Genomic DNA, 20,688 nt, shown 5'->3' on the forward strand with positions numbered 1-20,688 from the left:
TGACAGCAGGGACCCTGCTGTGAAGAAAATTGATGAAACCTACAATTGGCCATGCGCAGGTAATCGAATAAAGAAGTTATCCTGTTCTACAAACGCTTCAGAGGTGAGGACTGCACAGCAACATCTTTTGTGAAAAATTGATATTCTTTTTCCCTTTTTTTTTTTTTTTTTTGCTGCATCGTAATTATCTTGCAAAAAAAAAAAATGTTGATTGTGGAAACAGCAGCTCCACAGAGTCCAAAGCCCAAGGAGCTGAAATAGTTGTACTATTTGGACATTGTTGATTGCTTCACAGTAAATTCCTCTAATTTAAAAAAGATATGTTTCCAGTCATAGAGCCTAAATCATATTCCAACCGGATTGCTGGAATTGGTTACCAGCGAGAAACCACTAAACCAAAGGTTTGACCGACTGATATTAGACATATGTGTCTGCCACAGGACAGAAAAAAATTGTAAATCCTAATTATCACTTTGCTTCCAAGTAAAAGTTAAAGATGACGACACGTGCAATCCACAAAGAAATACTATTTATGGTGCTTGTATGACAGCTGAGCATCCCTTTGCCTTCCCAGCCCCCTTTTATTTGATTCCAGGCATAGGATGACAAAGGGAAGTCCACATGTCATAGTAAGGTGAGGAAAAGAGAGCAAAGTCTACATTTGTCATTTTTTTCAGCAGAAGACTGTTACTAAATTTCAAATGTTTAAAGTTTTATAAATAACCTGCTAGAAGCAATACTGAACACCCAGTTCCTTTCAGCCTACCTTATAGTGTCACTATCAGCAAATGTGAGTGACATTTCTAACAGTGAACCAAAACAATGTTGACAAGGGAGCTTTGAATCATATAGTGCCTTTAGATTAACCTGCCTCCTGACTCTGGGAGTGTTTTGCTACTTTAAATCATCTTTGACGTTTAGGAGCTTGCTTTCCTTTCTATCACGCCTTAAGGAAATTAGTACAAATGAAAAAAAAAAAGGTTACACCACTCAGCAATGACTCCTAACACAAACTCTATCAAAAAAAAACCAAGGTCCAAAAACCAGGTCTGTGTTGTTTTTTCAAAATAAAATAAAAATAAACAGTTGTAAAAAAATTGTAAGATGATAATGATTGATTAACTAAAACTCTATCATATGAAAGCAGTGGTTTACTATATTGAATTTATAAATCGACAAAATAAAAGGTATATAGTTGCGCAAAATGATAAATGTTCTGAGCTACAGTATGTTAAATGCACTTCCGTGTACATATGTCTGCAAACAAATTATTATCTTACACATAAAATGCGAAGCTGATAATATTTTCTATATGAGATAGAAAAAGAAAAAAAAAGACATATTTTGTCAGGGCTTTTGATACTTCTTAGTCTCATTAAGTTACACCCAAGAGTCTAAAAATACATCAAGTGACAGAATTTGCTCTAAATTTAGCAAGTGAAGCTAAGTTTACCCTTTTTTGTAGAACTTAAAAAGAATAATTGAATTTAACCCTCAGTTGTGTTACATGATTTTGTGGTCACCTTATGTATTAAAGGTAGCATTTAATTTAGCCTTTGTGGTTCAGGTCATTTTGCTGTGACTTCACTCACGTGTGTTGATCTTTTGCAAGGAGATATGTTTTTCTAGCTGACGCCGCAGTCTGACTTCAGCGCCGTACTTTCCTGTGGTGCCATTGTCTGCAAGGATGAAGTGTGAATGGAGACTGTTCAGGACCGTCAACTTGCTCAGAGGGTTGGACATGGTCTGGTATGGACGCACCACCTGGTCAGGAAGAGAATATTTTACTGTTGTAAAAATATCAAAAATTAGGGTATTTTTAACTGATAATTTTAGACAGTAGGAAAAGGATCCAGTTTCTTTTGAAGGTAATTTGGTGCATATGTGAAATATTTGCTGTTACTTTTGGTTACAAACAAAAGACATTTGTGCTACCTCATCAACTACCAGTCCTTGTTCAGAGTCTCCCCTCCATCATACTTTCCAGAACACTGACCAAAACAACAGTTTCTAAGCAATTCAGAGAGCTCATTGCTTCAGAAATCTTGAGAGAACATGGCTGCCCCACAAAGTATGTGGACTGTGAAACAACCGGAGACAACATCTCCATTTTGAGCTTGCATTAAGAAATCAACCAAGTAAGAGGACTCCTTGGACTAAATCATTTCACTTCAGCCATCTATGTTATATGAGTGTCAGACTTATTCTGTGCAACAGAGTGCAGCCCCTCTTGATCAAAGTTGAACTCTAATCTAGTTCTGCTCCTGAGATTTGATGAGTCAGCAGGGGTGATGTCATGGGCTGCTGCCAGTTGTTGAGCACACTGTGCATATCCAAGTCTCATCAGAAATGGTAAATCCCTACAGAGAATAATTAATAGTCTGTGAAACTTAATGAGGTTCTTTGAAAAAGTATTAACAGATTAGAAAGACATTTTGAACATTTGTTGACATCTACTATGAAAAATAAAACAAAGGCGTGTACACATTTGCTGTGTGACTGTCAGCAATGTTTTTTTTTTTTTCTCCAATAAAAGGCTTACATCTTTGCCAACAAGATCCTCCTGGTTCTCTACGATGCCCCACGGAGCAATACCAATGGTGCAGATCTTTCCTCTTGACTTGGAGGCGTGGTCTTTCAGCGCATCACCCACATGGCGAATCACACCTTTATGAGAAACAATCCACAAAAAAACATTATTTTACTTTCCCTCCTGCAATAAATTCCAAAAATTAATACAAAAAGGTTGAAACAAAACAATTTTTAGTTTGAATACAGAAACTCAACCACAAGTCCAGGTCTCAGGTTGTTGTGTCCTCGGGGGAACAGCAGTCAAACCTAGAAGTCATCTTATCACATTTCTTCAGCTGACATTCCCTCTTTCTTTGCCTACTGTCCCCCCAATTCAAGCATCTATCTATTATTCAGGCCTCTCTCTTTCCCTTTCTCGCCCCTGTACCCATTCTGTCACTAAATCTTACTTTCCATTCCTTTCTGCATTTAAGTGTGGGCAACTAAAACATTCAGTACTGTATCATTTATTTCCATCTGTTGCTGTCGTTCACTACTGAGCATTAGAGTCCAATCTCCTTTTTTTAAACAGTGAAAATCTTCTATTTTGAATTGGATTTACTGTAAAAAAAAATCAGTTTTTCTTGTCACAAAGACAAAATGTTAAAATTATTTGAGAAAAAGGAAAGCAGAAGCTCAAACAGGTGATATAAAAGAAATTAATGGCATTAATGTAAGCGTCAGCACAACAGCTATAACATGTTGCTGTCGGTCTTTTGTGAATAAGGACTTAAATTGGAAGACAACTTTTTCTAAATTTGCTTTGATATGTTACTAAAGGGTTAAGGTATTCAGAATGACAGCAAAGTGACTCTTATCAGCTTCAAAGAGCTCCTGCCAAGAATCAAAGATATCAAAGATCAGATGCAGGGATCAAGCTCAGTCAGGAAACCCTTTCAAACCAGAATGATGAATCCACACGAACACATTAATATTTAACATTTCAAACAAAACAATTTTTTTAGTAGTAATTTTAAGTTGACATTAAAGAGGATATAAAAGTCAACTTAGGAAATCCATGTTTATGACTTTATTTCAGCTGGTCTGCCTCCCACCCCTCTAAAATGACTGGAAGGTGCAGTTGAGAAACAGAAGTAATCTTATTTTTCACCCAAATTTAGAAGTCTCAGCTTGTTTTGAACAAATATCTTCTGGTAAAACTTTTATTTTATTTTTTAATTACTTTTAGTTAAATCTATGGGGTTATTGCTGAAAGCTAAATACTATGTGGAGGTCAAATTACTTATTTTCTTTTTTTCCTCAGCAACAGTTTAACAAATTGCCTGCCTTGTCTCCTTTAGATATTTGTTTCTTCTTCATTTCAATAAAATCAAAATATTAGCGGCAGTAATAAATTGCAATCATGTTGTTCTGCTCTTGAGCTTTTTGGGACGTATAAAACCCCCTGGCTAAACAAACACCTTTAGCATTTTCTCTTACAAGTGTGCAGACAAGTAAAAGTAAAATCCTCCTTCTTGTGTGGCAAAATACAAAAACAGCCCTTGGCATTCCCCCTCAGACTGCTTTTGTAAGTTCCTTTCATGAATTCTTACCAAGACCTTTCAAATTTGCTAAGATGCTTAAGAAAAATGGTGGAGTCATTCCTTGTTTACTAAGGATACATGTATAGTTGATGGGACAAATGTTTCTTTGGACATGAATGAATCTTTGGAGGCTTCATTTATTTATAACATTTTGCAGAGGATAAATTAATGATAAAAATATAATGTGAAGAAAAATGTTGCCCTTTTTTTTAATTTTTCATATATAGTCCAGGTCTAAAGTCTCCTCTATGTTTACAAATCTTCACCCTTTGTGTTTCTGTGCTTAAGTTAGCCCTTATAGCAATAAGAAAGTAGATGTTTTGTTTATTTTGTACTATAACAAAGTACATCAACCTAAATTTTTTTATTTTTTTAGCGGTAAATGCAGATTAGAGGTTTAATGATTAATCGATTAATTGATTTATCCAACCAGATTGATCTGTCAAAGTTGTTAAATTAAGTCAAATCAAACTACCATTACAAAATCATTTCAGAAGGAAAAAAAAAAATTATATTGGAAAATACAATTTCGATCGAGGCACTGAAGTTCAAGGTTACTGTAACGTAAAAACGATCACAACGGACAACACACCCGTGTGATGGGAGCAAAAAATGTGTAAACCATCATTCCAGTCCAATGTGTGGAAACACTGAAAGACATATGACCATACAGTATAGTAGAATGTTCTAATAATGTTACCTTCCATTTGGATGTGGAAAAAGAACAGTGGGCTGAACTTTAACAAATTAAATGTGAATGTAATTGACATTAATTCTTGTTTACTTGTTTGTTTGTTTGTTTACATATTTAATTTACACTTGATTATCTTGCAAGGAATATAAGGAATCTGTAAAACTTCTAAGTCACACTGGTTGAAATTTTTGGCTTAAGACGTCCCGGATCCATTTTAGGTCAGTGAATTGGATCATTTAAAATGAACAAAGATCGAATATGAATGGGATCAGCGACCACAAATATAATGTGAATCGTTGTGAAAAGGAATCGCTACAGCTCTACAGATAAATGCCCTTAAGAATAAATATTGACTGTAAATACAACTTTTGACAGAGTTTTGTGGAAAACATTTTAACTGATTATTGTACTAAAGAACTTGATAAATGCAGGAAATGCACCTTCTTTCTCATTTTCTTCTTCTTCTCTACTAATTTTAGTTTGCATCTTTATTCTACCTTGCAATCTTCCTCTTAAACAATTTTCTGTCATGGTGCCTCTGGCAGTCTGTCCTCCCTCTCCCCTCTCTGCTCTGATGATTGGAATCAGCTGTGAACACTCACCTCATCTACTCACTGCCTTCTTAAGGAGATCCAGCCCCAGCATTCATTGCCAGTTTGTTGCCCTTCACGATGCGTGGTCTCCTGCCATGCTCCCAACCTGAGACTGATTCTTTTGAAGAACTTGTTTCCGCAGCTTTGCGGTCTGACATCCGTCTCCGGGAACGACAGGTGGAACGCAATCGCCATGATTGTAAAGTTCACACCAACTCCAACTTACACACACCTACTCTGGACTCTCCGCTACCACCTGTTCGAGGTAAAACCTCTGAGGAACCCATGCAAAGCAAAATTCCAAGTTAACTCAGGAGGAACGTCAAAGATGCAAGGCTGAAGGCGCCTGTTTCTATTGCGGTCTCCCAGGATACATTTTTAACCAATGTCAGCTCCGTTTAAAAGCCATAACCCCCTCTAGAAGACAGGCCACGAGCGGGTAACTCTGTATCTCATTCAGAGAAAAACATTCTGTTCATCCCTGTCAAGTTATGCCCTCACGTTGACATCCATGACTACAAAGCTCGGGTTGACTCGGGTGCTGAACAGAGTTTCATATATTTTAACCTAGTTACCAAACTTAATATTCCCACAGAAACTTTGGAGCATCCCGTCGAAGCAGCAGGCATAGGGGGCTAGCCCATCTCCAGAATCACTCATCACACTAAACCTGTACCTAAGGACATTGTTTCAGATTGAGGACCCCAATTTATTTCTCAGGTGTGGAAGGCTTTTTGCTCCGCATTGGGGGCCATGGGTAGTCTGACCTCCGGTTACCATCCCCAATCAAACGGCCAGGCGGAAAGAGCAAACCAGGAGTTGGATGCCGCTCTTCCTGGTCTGGAAAGAATACGCCCACAATAATCATCCGTCCTCTGCCTCAGGGGTGTCTCAGTTTGAGGCCTCCCTCGAGTACTCACCACCTCTGTTTCCAACACAGGAACTCGATTTGGCAGTGCCCTCGGTCCAGCACCATCTCCAGCAGTGCCACGTACCGGCCACGTACCAGCCTGGTCAGAGGGTTTGGCTCTCATCTTGAAACATTCCCATACAGGCTACCTCTCGTACCCTATGCTATTGAGCGGATCATCAGCCCATCCTGTGTCCATTTACGGCTTCCGGCAGCTCTCAAGGTACACCCTTCATTCCATGTTTCACAAATCAAGTCGGCGGTTTGACTCCTGCTCCCCTAAGCCAACTGTCAATGTGTGCTTGTCTGCCCCAGTGCAGCTGTGGCTAGTAGTTACGATCATCAAGTATACTTTGAGCGTCTGGAAAAGCGCAGATAAATCCAATCTATTAATATTATTATTGAAATAAACTATTTCTAGTTTAACTTGTTGCCTTCTAATTCCGTAGCTATGTCAATATGCTGTCAGACCTGCTTTAATCCAGTGAGTGTACTTAATTTACCTTATCGTGTTTACAGATTTGAAGATGTTGGGATATAGTAAATGCATTTTTTTTTGAAAGCTTTTCTTGTTATAACGTAAATTAAAAATAACACAAAAACAACATGAGAATCCTAAAACCGAACAAATCCTTTAATAAAAAGGGATATATCTAGAGAAAAACATTGTATTATCAGAATAAAATGTCTCCTTCCTTAGAATCTGATGGTAGTGACATGTTAAAAAAATGGTGAGATGGAGGATTTTTACCACTGCCTTGCATCATCTATTCTCTTCCTCTCAAATCATTCGGGAAATGAGCGGATCTGAAGTGTCTTTCTATTCTTGCTTTGTTTAAACCCAAGTCGTTCAACAGTGCAGGACCTCTCAGTTTCCCTTTGTTTTCTTTGCATTTCAAAACCCAGAACCCATACATTTCTTCAAAACGTGTAAGCATTGTTGTTGTGTAGAGACTTGTATGTTTTTCACCTCTAATGTCACCACTGATGCAGAGTTTTTTATTCCTTTAATACAGGTGGTATTTTCCTATTTTTCCCTGCAGTCGAATGTTTTTTTTTTTTTTTTTTTTTTTACTAAGACCAGTTAAGTTTTGATCCATTTTACTATCATTTTTATTTTTATTTTATAGCATATTTGTACAGTTAAATTTTAATATTAGTAAATTACTGCATTGTTTTCTCATTTACAAGTACTATACACCACATCTATTTTCAGTTCAGTTTTGACTGCTGGCCATTTTCACTTTGCTTTCAAAGCTCATAAAACACATTAAAGCAGCACAGTGATCAAGTTCTTTGCCTTAATCACTGGAAGGCCCATATAGCTTGAAGAATAATTTTTTAAATATCTACTCAACACATTTGAAACACATTTAGGAAACAAATTTGGTGTTTGCCTTAAAATTATCTGTTTTGTGCATTACCCGTGTTGACTCCTCCAGTAAATATCCACGCTCCTGTTGTCATGGCAGCCTTGATGAGCCCTTTACCAAAGACCTGCTTGAGTTTAGGCTGTAATTCAAAGTTCTGCAGACCCCCATGAACTGAGATGAGCAACTTTGGGAGATCCAGTTGCCACTCCTTGGTCATCAAGTGGAGGAGCAGGTCAGGCTTGGTGTCATAAGACACTCGCACATACTAGATAAAAACAAAAGATCAAATATTTAAAACAGAATTAGACAAAATCATTTTTACAAAGTCAATTTTTATAGTTTGTTTTAAACTAGTGATACCATTTCTTTTAATGGATCCAGTTATTGAAATCACGCTTGCTATGCATGATCAAATTCATTACAGACATCAGTGCATCAATCTATCTAAATTAACCAATCTGACACGAAAATATCTGATAAATTATTTAATTCCCAGAACAAACTTCTGTCCAAACATTTTCTTTTCTTAAGTTGCACTAAAGCTGTTTTAAGTAAGCCCAACATCTCTTTCGAATTCAAAGTTTTCTCAAATACTGAGGACCAATCAGTCTTTTTGCTACAGCTGTACTTTTATGTATAAGATCATTTGTCTAACCACAACAAAATGGCCCATGTCAATAATGCTGCATGCGCTTACGAAATCGATTTTAAACCAGTCACAATGACTTTACAAGAAGTTGAAATACATGTTCTGTTTGCTTGCTTCAAACTGGAAAACTGAGGGAAAATGTCTGTATCCACAGCAAAAGATCCTGCAGTGCAGCCAAGTATGCGGCAGTGTTACAAACAAGAGGTCAGACAGTGCATCTTCTCACACAGAAAGACTGGTGAAAAAACTATAAAGTACACAAGCAATCAACACTTGTGCTTTAATGTGATGCAATGAGGTGCTACACAGTCACCAGTTAGAACTGAAACAGCGGTGCTGACCCCTTTAATATGCACTCACAACCAGTCACCCTGACCAGCTACAGAAGCTTTAAACTGAACCGTGTCAACTCTGATTGAAAAAGGGATTTTCTTGGCTTTCTCTCAAAGTGACTTGAGAGTTAGAGGAAGTTTCAGCTGTGTCAGCCGCTTTCTTCAGTCCAGTAACTGTTGTTTGATTTAAAGTCTAAGTCGATAAAAGCAGGAACCCCATGTATGATGTAAAAAATAAATACATTGTAGGCAAATATTTTGATTAGAACCTGTAAAAAAAAAATAATTTTAATCTGTTTTTGATTCTCACACTTCTTTAAATTATCTTCATAATTTGTTAAACTTTAAATGTAAAGACTTGAAGACTGATCATCAATTTTTGACACAGCTAGCCTCAAGGTTTTTTTGATGTACCTGGCCTTGTTTTTGAAAGAACAAAAAAAAGCAACAAAGCAAATGCAGGGAGGTAGTCACCATGGCTTTGTTGGAGTGTCCCCCTCCCTGGAACTCAATTGTGCCAAATGCATCAGTAGGGCTGAGCTGTGTGTGTTTGCTGATTGACCACTTCTCCGACAGGCTGTCATTCTTGGCCATGCGCTCTGCTTTGTCATTCTGACTGGATGAAATGCCAGGCGGCAAACCCACATGCTGACCTATGAGGCGACCGCAACAGCACCTGGAAGAGGAGAAGAAGTAGATGCGAGATATTTCACAGGCGGAGAGTAATTGCAAAAGTTGAGAAGTGTAACCGGCAAGCAGAGCCGCTTTCAAGGGAAGATGGAGACAAAGGAGCCAAAACTTGTGAGAGCTACAGAAAAAAGCGCATGAAAGCTGCCATAATCAAGTGTAAGAGGTGGGGACTGCTGAAGTGGTAGCTTGTCATCTGACTTTCATCTTCTCAGTGAAAGAAAAGGAGGAGCTGGATTAGCTGTTTCGCTGGTTTTGTCTCCTTTTACCTTTTCTTTTTGTCAAACGTCAGCTTGTATTTTTCTCTTGTTCTTCCCCTCACTTTTATCACTTACACGACTAACGGCAGTCATGAACTTTCCCTACAAGAGTACACACTTGAATGTGCTGAATGCAAGTTTAATATGATATTTATAGGGATAAAGACACCATAAAGAGTGCTTGGAGGAAGAAAGCAAGGCGGTTCTGATTATCTTGCTACGCTTCCATGATCTCCTACCAAAGCTACTTTTCCAGCCTCTCCCTGAAGCATCAATGATAGCGTTTTTGAAAAAAACATTGATGAGATGTTAAAGGACATATCGCTGCAGCGTTTGCCTGCTCTCAGCTTCCCCATGCTTTCTTCTATTTATGTCTTTCAAGCAGGCACAGTGAAAACTTTCCAGTGAGTTTGAGAGTTCATGATCCGTGTGAATTCAATTCAATTATCCAAACCTGTTCTGGTAGAAAACAGCATTCTCTCATTTAGTTGCATCATTGTAACAATTGGGTTGCAATGCAGAAGTTGTAGATGATTTGAAACAGTTTCACAACCATAACTCAGTTCAGCAGGGATACTCTTACAGATGATGTCGGGCTGTGCAGAAAAGGACATCAGAGATGGGGTTTTCAAAGCCATGTTTTTCACAAGATTTTCTTAAATCAACCAAATTTGACCCGAACTAGAAAGTGAAATTTTGCATTAAAATAATCTTAGAACTCTTTAATTCCAGAGTAAACCCTTCAAATTCACGAGGAGTCAAGATTACATTTTGACCTAGACGCTTGTTTTTCAGTCTCCTCCTTCAATGTTTATGGCACTTTTCTAACATGTGCATAATCTACTTTAACTGAGATGTCATCTTTCATCCCAAAACCCGTCAGAGAGGTGAATTGTCTTACATCTTGGTGTAAAGTTCTGTTTCTTAAATATCCTCCAACTCATTTCTAACTCTCTTTCAGACCAAGTCTTTGGTAAATGATACAGACTTCCATCTATCCATCCATTTACTTAACCCTCTATATCCCTTTTGGGGTCAAAGGCTGCTGGAGCCTGTCCAGGCTCCTGTTGGGCGAAGGTGGGGTACACCCTGGAAAGGTTGCTAGTCTGTCACAGAGCACACTGTCACTTACACACTCACACACACATGCACACCTAAGGACATTTTAGAGTGACCAATAAACCCATGTTTTTGGTCTGTGGGGGAAGTGCCTGAAAAAAACCTGATACCTTTTTTTTTTGTAGATCTGCTTTAAAAAGCGCCATCAAGAAACTTTTAGAATGTCTAAAGCATAATTGTCAATACCTTAAGCAAATGACTGTTATGCATTATTTTTATTAATTCTAGACTCCCAACAGTGCTACAGGTAAATTCAATAATTGCCTCTTTATCTCCAGACGTCCCAATCTTGACTAAAATTTGCGGAAATTGCATTTTATTATTTCACCCTCATGCCTCAGCAGTTTTGCTGCTTCAAAAGTGTTAAATCTATAGATTTAATAGATTTCCTCCGATCACGAATAACCAATGTCATTTCCGGCCTTTTTTTTTTCCAGGAAACAATGAAGCAGCCTCATCGTCATGCACTCATTTGAACCATTTTTCACTCTACCAGTGACAATACCTACAAACAGCAAACATTATGCATTTTGTATTCTTTGTACTTAAATATATTGATTCATTCATTCATCTTCTAATCTGTAGCCTATCCCGGCCACTTGCGGGCGAAGGCAGGGGACACCCTGGACAGGTCGCCAGTCTGTTGCAAAGCCACAATCACACACCAATGCAGTCTCACATTCACACCTATGGACAAAATTAGAGTAACCAATTAACATGAAGCATGTTTCTGGACAATGGGAGGAAGCCGGAGTCTCATAATTTGGTTGCATCATGTAGTTTAAGTACTTGGGTAGAATGTTTTTGAGCCACTGTATTTATGCATTGGTGCTGTACTCACCTATGGGGGTCTTTGGCGCTCACTATGATGTGGACACATTCTCTCTTGCTGAACGCTCTTTCTATCCATGACTTCTGTGCCTGTGAAGACAAAAGCAGAGGTTTTAGATGCCACCTGAACAGGAAGACATAACAGCAGCCAGACAGCGCAAAGTGGCTTTCATTATCGGGAAGCCGAGACCTGTTCTCAGCCCTCCACTTGTGCTCTTAAATAAACAAAGCATGTCACAGAAGCAAACAAATGAAAGAAATGAATTTTAAAATTGACATCTAGTTTAGGAATAGTAAACAACAGCACTCTTGAACTGTCATGTGCTAGCGCCAACACAAAAACGTGAGATGCACAGTCCTTCAGAGACGGTTCACACAGTGAAGACAGTGACACAAATGCTCAGTGTTATTCAGACACTCCAGTTCAAACTGGATCAGATCAAGAGCTGGGAGAAAAGCAAAAGCGGATTTTACTGTAAACGCACAGAGAGAGTAAATTATGTCAGAGCTCTTGTCTTTAGATGCTCACATGTGCAGCCAGCTGAGCATGTATGAGCCTCTGAACAATCCCATGAGCAGTAGGCCAATGTGTAAACATTTTCATGACATATGGGTGGTATGATTTAAAGCTCACTCTCAAGGGAGAAAAACACTGAGGACACTAAAGATCCACACATGCAAAGGGCTTTGAGATGTGGTGTTTCAAAGCATGCATTGACTCCTTCCAAGAACATAAAGAGGCATGTAGGACATGAACTGTTGTGGTGTGTGACCTCTCAAAGCTGATAAAGATTAATCTGATAACAATAAAATCCATATTGTCTAATGCCTGTACGCTTTTTAGGAAACAAAGCTGAGCTTAAAAAAAAAAAATCAAACACCTGCTTTTTCTTTTCTTAAAAATACACTTTTTGTTTACCTGAATCTTTGTTATGATCAGCAGTTATGAAAATGTCTATATTTTTACAGCATTTTGGTAAAAAAAATGTTTTTACAGGTTGAATTTTTTGAAGTCTCACATTCCTTTAAATTATCTTCAGATTATGTTCAATTTAATATGTAAAGGCTTGCAGACTTATCATTAAGTCTTGCAGCTGACCTCATAATCATAGTTAGGGTCACTATCAATAATCACAAAAAAGAAAAAAAAATGAAATATATCAGTTTTAAAACCTGACATTTTTAATAATTCTGAAGGTCCATGAAAACACTAACCTCCAGATAACAAAATTCCTCCGCTCACACAACATCACATCAAAGCCAGACTGAAGTCTACCTGCCAACATTTGGTACTTGTAAGTTATTGAAGTCTTGCCGTTTGATCTGATGGGGCTGGCCTAAAGCTCTTTGGGATCATACTGTATATGTGGGTCATGTTTGGTAAAAGGAAGAAAAGAATATTCAACCTTTAAATAACTGCTGCTTTTGCTGCTACAGGAGCAAAACAACATTGCTTTTGTACATATTAAAAATGTTGTGGCCCAGACATAATGTCTACATTGGTTTAAAAATGTTTGACTATCGGTAAGGATAGAAAAGATTATTATTATCATACACACTCAGAAGATATTTGCTTTCAATTAAATGGAGCAAACCGCAACACAAAAAAATTGTCAGAACAGAGGAGTCAGCTTTGACTTCAGAAAGCTTACACTGTTGACCGTTCACTAACAAAAGCAATTTTTTTGGTGTCAAATATTGTTTTGTTTTTCCTTTTTTTGTTTAAATAAAATGTTTTTTACCTGTAGTTTTTTATAAACATTAGTTGTAATATTTTTACCTCACCTCCTTTTTTCTTGTTTTTATAAAGTCTTTTTAAAGTCTTAATTTTCAGGTAAATTTCCTTTTTTGTATTTTTTGAGCTAAACTCAACAGAAAACATGTAATATAGGCCACTTTATTATAAATGTTACTCTAGAGACAGTAATTTTTCTTTCCTAGTTTTGTTCTGTCTGTCACCCAGGCACTTAGTTTACCAGCAGCACCCTAGTGTTGACAGCACCACTCAGAGTTTGTGGTAACATCAAAAGTCCAAAGAAGGACCAATGTCACAACAAGGCCTTCACCAAGAGCCAGGCAGACCAGACTCACAAGCAAAACACAGAAACACAAGCGCAGCACAACAAAAGAGCTGAAGATTTTTTTCAAAGCCTTTGCTCTTCTGCCAACCAGCAACACTGAGAGCTGCTTGTACAGGGTTTACCACACTGTCACAACTACAACATGTGCCCCGTCCGCCTGACTGACGCTGTCACATCAAGGCACAGCAAAACCCTCCACAATCAGGCTGGGACGACACACTTACCCGAACACCACACTTCCCACGATTAACCATCTCTCTGGGGTGAGGGGGCGGCTTTTACAAATCAACCCAATCACGATGACTCAGCAAGCCTAAACAATGCCCCCCTCCCTCCAATTCTTTCTCTGTAATGCTTAAACCGTATTCATCCGCCAGCTTTTACTGGTTGAAAACTAGATGCACACCTGACAGTACAAAACATTTTTTTTTCTGACATAACACAACTCGAGGTCACAACTCACAACAGCTTTTAGAGAACTTTCATTCCCTTTATTTTCTGTGGTCATATCCTTCTCTTCGACTCCTGCATAGTTCTTTTTTTTCCTCTGCAGGTGTGATTTACTGTACAGGATGCTCCTCTCCTCCTGCCTCATCCAGCTCTACTCCGCTCTGACTCTTCTTCTTACCATCCTTTCTGTTGTTGATGAGATTTGACATGGTAGGATGAGATGGCACATGGCCTGCACTCCATTGTATAATTAACATTTATCAGTGGAGCATTCCTGCAAACACCCACACACACACCTACACACCCACACACACACATAAGGCACCCCACCAGCTGTTTGAGTAAAATGTGGGGCTCATTTCTTATTAGTGTGTCTTGGGCATGTGTGTGTGTGTTTCTGAGGCAGCATCTGACAGCCTGTTACGGATCTTGACTCCATTACAGTCAAACCTCGCCACCTCCAGCCTCCTCTCTTTGTCCCATCCTCCCCCTCTCTTACTATTGTATCTCCTCTTTGTTATTTTCACTTGCAGGGAGCTGAATTGAGAACCACATCCAATCTGCAGTATAATGCCATTGCCTACCTGTATTTCCCCTCTAACATTTTCTTGAAATTACTTTTTTTTTAATTGTAAAGACAAGGGTAGTAGTAGTAGAAATGTAGTAGAATGTAGGCTTCAGCCATAATTATTTTTGTTTTCTTTAGATTGCTCTAAGCTTTTGTTTTCCTACTTCTTTCAGCAAATTTAGAATCAGCTTAGCTTTGCTGCCAATTAATTAATGAAGGTTAAATAAAGGCAATTCTGCTAGTTTTCACACTTTTTAGCTTTCATTTCACCTCAATTTCACAAGTGTCAACAATTGTATTAATTAAGGATGTGATGCATTTTTAAGATTTATCCCCAGAGAGCAAACATTAACAATCCAGATAAACTTATATTAGGAAACAGTACGAAATGACTACTGAAGAAGGCACCAAATTGCATACACAACAAACATTTCTCTTCTAAACTCCTTACATTTTTTACTTTATGATAATCAAGTACAAAAATCGAAACAGCAAAAACATGAATAAATAATAAAGGCATATCTCTGGTCAAAAAAGAACATTTAAATTTTCACATGTTTTTTCCAAAAAACAAATACATTTTAATTCCCTCAAAAATGGATGAGATCTCATTAATAATTTTAAATAGTGATGCAATGGTTTTTGAGTTTTTAGACTCACCTGTTAGCTCTGTGGTAATGTTTCCGTGATGGTCATCTCTCATTGATTTAGGATGAAACATCCAGTAGGCAAACTAAAAGGCTTTAATTTAACCTGATCAGTACAAACTTAATTAGACATCCTCTCTCTCTGCAGGCAGCACATCTACTAAGAGACAATTAACATAGCTAGAGTGCATTTGTGTGCATGTATGTGATCTTGTGTAATCATAGAAGTGTGTTCCAGTAGTGAATGGCTGTCTTTCATAGACTCCTCCCAACTCCTATGGGCCCAACACACTGGCAAAGCAGCGGGTAAAGAATACACATTAATTATTCCATCTTTAACCCCTAAACAATCCCACTAAGGAAAAAATGAGTAAAAACAGTGTTTTCTTTTGCTTATCACCTTGGGTGTAAAGTACACAATCAGTGTTTTTAAGTTTTCAAAAATGTATTTTACTGTTTGGCTGAGCAGGCAGTAAAAGGGTTAACAATCATTTATGCATGCAACAGTAGTTTTTTTTCATCCAAACTGTTTGCATGTCTACACCTATTCTCACAAGTTTTGGGGAGTTCATGTTGACGCTTACGTCTCTTCGGCTTTGCAACATTTTTGCGTGATGGTGATGGTGTGTCTCTATTTGATTTGATTTTGATTTGATTTGGTTTGGTATTTGGAATGGTTTATTTCCAGCAATCACGGAATAATGCACAAAAAAATAGAATAAGCATTCATACATTCACTCAAAGACGTATCAAACTTAGGACAATCATCAGCTGCATTTCTGTCAGAGACAATGACCAAGGGGAAGTCTGAATGCCAAGACAGACTATTAGGTAGAGCAGCATGACATTTTTCTCACTGGAGTCCTTTTTTTTTTTTTTTTTGCTTAACAACTACCACAAACAGACAATATTTTTACACTACTGTGGCTACTTGTTTGTTTTATGAAGGCAAGTGGCGTTTTAACAAACCTGGCGACAGTGTGTGCCAATGAGTGGGAGGGTTAAAAAAAAGGTGATACTCGCTTCTAAAATGTCAAAAAATGCATAAGACAGTGTTATTATAGAAGAAGAAAAGATACATGAAGGTTTATCAGAAAGAAGTGGCTGTTGTAAACATGTTGTGCATTAGTGCTTTAACACCTTCACAATTCTTAGAGGAATACCCCTGAGCCCAAACCCTCTGCATGCTGCGAGGCACTTGAAACAAGTGCTGCACTTATGAAAAGCTTTGCTGTTTGTCTGAAACACAGCTCATAGTTTGTTGGCATTGTTTTTATCTAGGTTTAGCTCATAAATTTAAAAGGTTTAGGGAATTGTCTTCCAAACAAAGGTTTTGCAAGAACTTTTAGACCTGAAAAGCCTTCTATCACAGAAATACAACAAAATCTGAATGAACCTTTTCATGCAAACATAAAAAGGGTTTCATTTTGACGAAACTTCAAATAAATACTTTGATAAAACTTTTTTTGTACACAATTTAAAAATTTCAATTTCTTTTTTGTCTCATTCCTGAATGTCCACATTGTTTCGTCATTTAACCTTAGCAATCCCTATAAATCCCTTTATGTCAATGTAAACCATCCAATTTAAACTTGATGAGTTTGAATCCCTTTAAGTGTATACAAAAGTTCAACCTTTCTGCAAAGGGAACACTCTCAACTAATAACAAAGTTCAACCAACTCCCTGTTACCTTAAATACCCTGTAGGCGTTAAAGCTGAATCACATGTGTCAGAACTAATTTGTAACCTTCATTGATTTAATATTGTGAAAACGGTTCTTATATGTGCAAGAAGCAAGAAAATGACTGTGCTGTCAGTAAAAGGGGAATTTAAGACAAACTATCGTAGTAACATGATCATTAACCAGCCACGTTTTGAGTAAAAGGGGCAACGTTTCTTTTATTTAGCCGTTATAATTGGAGTAAATGCAGTGGTTTTATCAATGGTATAAACTTCCGTCATATCAGCTTGGAGGATCTTGGTAACGTGACAGAAGGTGCACACGTATTATAAAGAGCCTAATGTAGTCTATAAATGTTTTACAAAACATGTAAACACACACAAACAATGATGGTTGGGTAAAAAAAAAAAACTATCCTGACTTGGTTTGTGTATCTTGTTCAAGCTGTTAAACAAATAACTACTGACTTCTCAATTTACAGTCTAGATGTAATTCTATTGATTTACACCTCGAGTTCAAGTAATATTACTGATTCTAAACACACTCTAGGCAAATAAACTTTATTTTCTATAGCATAATTCCCACTCACAGCTACTCAAATGTCTTCTGGTAACAAGACAAAAGAAAAAAAATTAAATCTGAATGACAAAATCACAACTAAAAACATTAAAATCAAAAATGATATCTTCAACTCAGTTTCAACAAAGTTAAAAGACAAGGGTAAAAGACCTTTGGCTGCTGGATCCTGATCCAAAAAGACTGGCTTTTAGTCTGGACTTGAACACTGACATTAAATTTGTCCAACGGGATCTGGTAGACTGACATGCTGCTAAACTATGTTTAGTCCTGACTAGTTACTAGCAGAAGCCTGTCCCAGAGCTTCTCACTGATGAGGTTTATATGGGTCAAAGCAGAGCTGTTTTAAAGTCTGTCTTCTCAGCAACAAGGAGCCAATGTAAAGACCTGAGAAAAGACTGATGTGGTCATACTTCTTTGTTTTAGTCAGGACATGGAAAAAAGTATTCTGAGTGAGTTCCAACACTTTTCAGGGAGTCCATTGAGCAGATTGTGACTGTAGAGAAATACACGAAAAGATACATCTGCTGGCAATGTTTTTAAAATTGTAATATGGTCATGATGTCCATAATTACACTCAGATTTCTGATCTGTCTTGTAGGTTACAAGAAATGCAAAGGGGGTTGTGTCAACACTTTGTATTTGTGTCTTTGGGCCAAATGTCTGTGTTTAGTTGTGGACAGTTGTTCTGTTGCTACCCAGTGACTTGTTGGATACAGGGATAGAGTGAATCTATTAGCCCACATTTACCTGATGTGACTGAAATATAAATCTGAATGTCACTTGCATAATTGGGGAAGGTTACATTAATATTGCTTATTTGCTGGTTTAGAGGATCACATATGGATTGAAAGATAAGTCAAGACCATTTGGTCTGAGACTGGTTTCAATTTCAGCTACATATTTTATGTCTTCAAGATAGGAGTTTCAGTAGTACAATTACATTACCAACTATATTGAAAGCAGCACTCAGATCCAACAGAACTAAAACAGAGATATGGGCTGGATCTATTTGCAGGTGGATGCTGTACGTCTTATTGATAAGTATAGTGCTGGCATGCAGCCTAAAACCTGACTAAAATCATTCAAATACATTTTTAGCTGGAGAAAACTGTTATTAAACTACTTTTTAAACAATTTTCCCCACAAAGGGAAGGTTTTAGATGGGCCAACAACTACTCAGTATAATAGTATCAAGACTGCTCTTCTTTAGGAGAGACTGGAAGACTGTAGTTTTCAAGGCTTTGGAAATGGTCCAGAATGCACTGAGAGGTTAACCACATGATGGAGTGGTGGTAACAGGCCACTCAGCACAAATTTAAGAAACCTAGTGGGTGCCACATCAAGGCTGCTTTAACAGTGTCTGTGATTGCCGAAATGTTGTCTATGTTCTGGAGTTCATTGCATGTTTTACACCCACAATTTCATCATTAAGGCATTTTGCAAACATTCTGCACTGGAATATGGAAACAAGTTCTAAAGAAATGGGAGCTGGGAAGGTTTGTTAACTTGTTGACAGTAGTTGGGGATATCAGAAAAAAATCATTTCTCTTGTTCTACACAAAGTCTCATTGAACATGTGTAACTTTTCTTTGCATGTCTCATAATGAACCTGGAGCTCAGACTTGTGCCACTTCCGTTCGACCCTTCAGCTCACCCTTTTCTGTGCCCTGGCCAAATCCTCATCTCTCCATGGTGCATTCGACCTATGTCCAACCATTTTAACTTTAAAAACAGTAATAGTCTCCAAAGCATTTGAAACACTACTTTGGGATTTCAACGGATGATTGAACCTAGAGTAAGAGGTGTATTCAAACCTGATCTCTATAAACGATGACGCTTTTATATAATTCATGTGTCATTTTGAGAGTAACAGATAGAACTATTAAGACACAAAAACCCTCAGGAGAAGAAACAGTTACCACAGAAATAATTAAAGTATTGACAGCTTTATGGGTGCAGAGGCTCTGTGTTCCCTCTGATATGGGTTCACTCACATGCTGAGCAAGACCAAAAGTTTCAAGGACAAGACTGAGTTCTTTACCATCTCTGTCAGTGTCGTCGCTTGCATGCACATTAAAATCACCTGCAATAATTAACAAAGTCTGTGCAGACAACTGAAACCATTACAGAAAAGAAAATCTTCAACTAAACTTTAAATGATAAATGAATATGTAGGAGTATAGTTTTAGTTCCATTGTGACAGATTCCTAATCGAATGCTGAAAATACTCTGAACGAGGCACAAACCCATTCATCCGATTTGATCTAGTTTTTTTTCTACAAAGTCTGCATTCTCATTGTCGTATCAAACCATTTCTTTGTTGAAGACATCAAATCCAGAGTTCGAGAAGTAAATTTTTGATTAAATATTATTTGTTATATAAAAATTTGGTTTCAGAGACCCCCTTGATAAAAATTGTGTTTTTAGTGTTTTTAAAATGATGTAGCATTTTTCTATTGATGGAGGACATAAGAAAATTAAGATCAAAATTGCATTTCTGAGTATTACTTTATTCAAATCGTTAAAAATGCAGTTTCAAAAAGAGTTTATTTGTGATGTAGAAAATAAACTGGCCGGGTTTCATCAAAAATCTTGAACCAGCAGAGGCACTTGGCACTGTTGGCTTGACATTAGTCAAGGACTCAAAGCAGGCCTGTGGGATCTGACAGGGGTGTTTTGAGGGCTAAATGTTGGCCAAGGAGCTAGAGCTTATAACATTTGCGCAAATGGGTCAAGACAGGTGAAACTCCAGGGGGAAAAGGGGGTAGGATGAGAACATAATGATGGTAGGACACGTGATCTTGCCAATGCTCCAGTGAGTGGGAACCATTTTAATTCATATTTTTACCAGGCCTTTCTGGGTTTTGGAAAAGCCCTTTGGTGAAGCTGGTGATTTGATGAATGGTGATGAAGGGTGTGGATGCAACAGATTGGGCTATGAGTTGTTGTAAGAGGAGAATGAAACATTTTTGCATCTTGAATGAAGAAACATTTACTGACTCAAAAACGCAAATAACCGTTGGGTTTATTTTTCTGGAGGGTTGGAAGACAACATGAACTGAGCCACACACATACACAAAAATAATGTACTACACCAAATCTTAGAAGCAATATCCAT

General features: G+C 37.7%; 1 protein-coding gene and 1 non-coding gene across 9 annotated transcripts in view; both read right to left on the minus strand.

The window, feature by feature from the left end:
* The window catches only part of LOC100533512 (transient receptor potential cation channel subfamily M member 3), a 134,952-nt gene that overhangs the window by 75,418 nt on the left and 38,846 nt on the right, over positions 1 to 20,688 (minus strand). For all 8 annotated transcript variants that reach the window (XM_020706024.1, XM_020706025.1, XM_020706023.1 and 5 more), the window contains exons 2-6: positions 11,574 to 11,653; positions 9,141 to 9,342; positions 7,737 to 7,950; positions 2,543 to 2,667; positions 1,593 to 1,764 (exon numbers count right to left, since the gene is read on the minus strand). In XM_020706024.1, the coding sequence (XP_020561683.1) occupies positions 1,593 to 1,764; positions 2,543 to 2,667; positions 7,737 to 7,950; positions 9,141 to 9,342; positions 11,574 to 11,653 (793 nt within the window). The remainder of the gene's footprint in view (positions 1 to 1,592; positions 1,765 to 2,542; positions 2,668 to 7,736; positions 7,951 to 9,140; positions 9,343 to 11,573; positions 11,654 to 20,688) is intronic.
* mir204 (microRNA 204) lies at positions 539 to 634 on the minus strand. Its single transcript, NR_107134.1, has one exon. It is a non-coding gene; the product is annotated as a microRNA 204 (primary transcript).

Source organism: Oryzias latipes, chromosome 9 (genome assembly GCF_002234675.1).
Source record: "Oryzias latipes chromosome 9, ASM223467v1".
In the NCBI taxonomy this organism is placed as follows: domain Eukaryota; kingdom Metazoa; phylum Chordata; class Actinopteri; order Beloniformes; family Adrianichthyidae; genus Oryzias; species Oryzias latipes.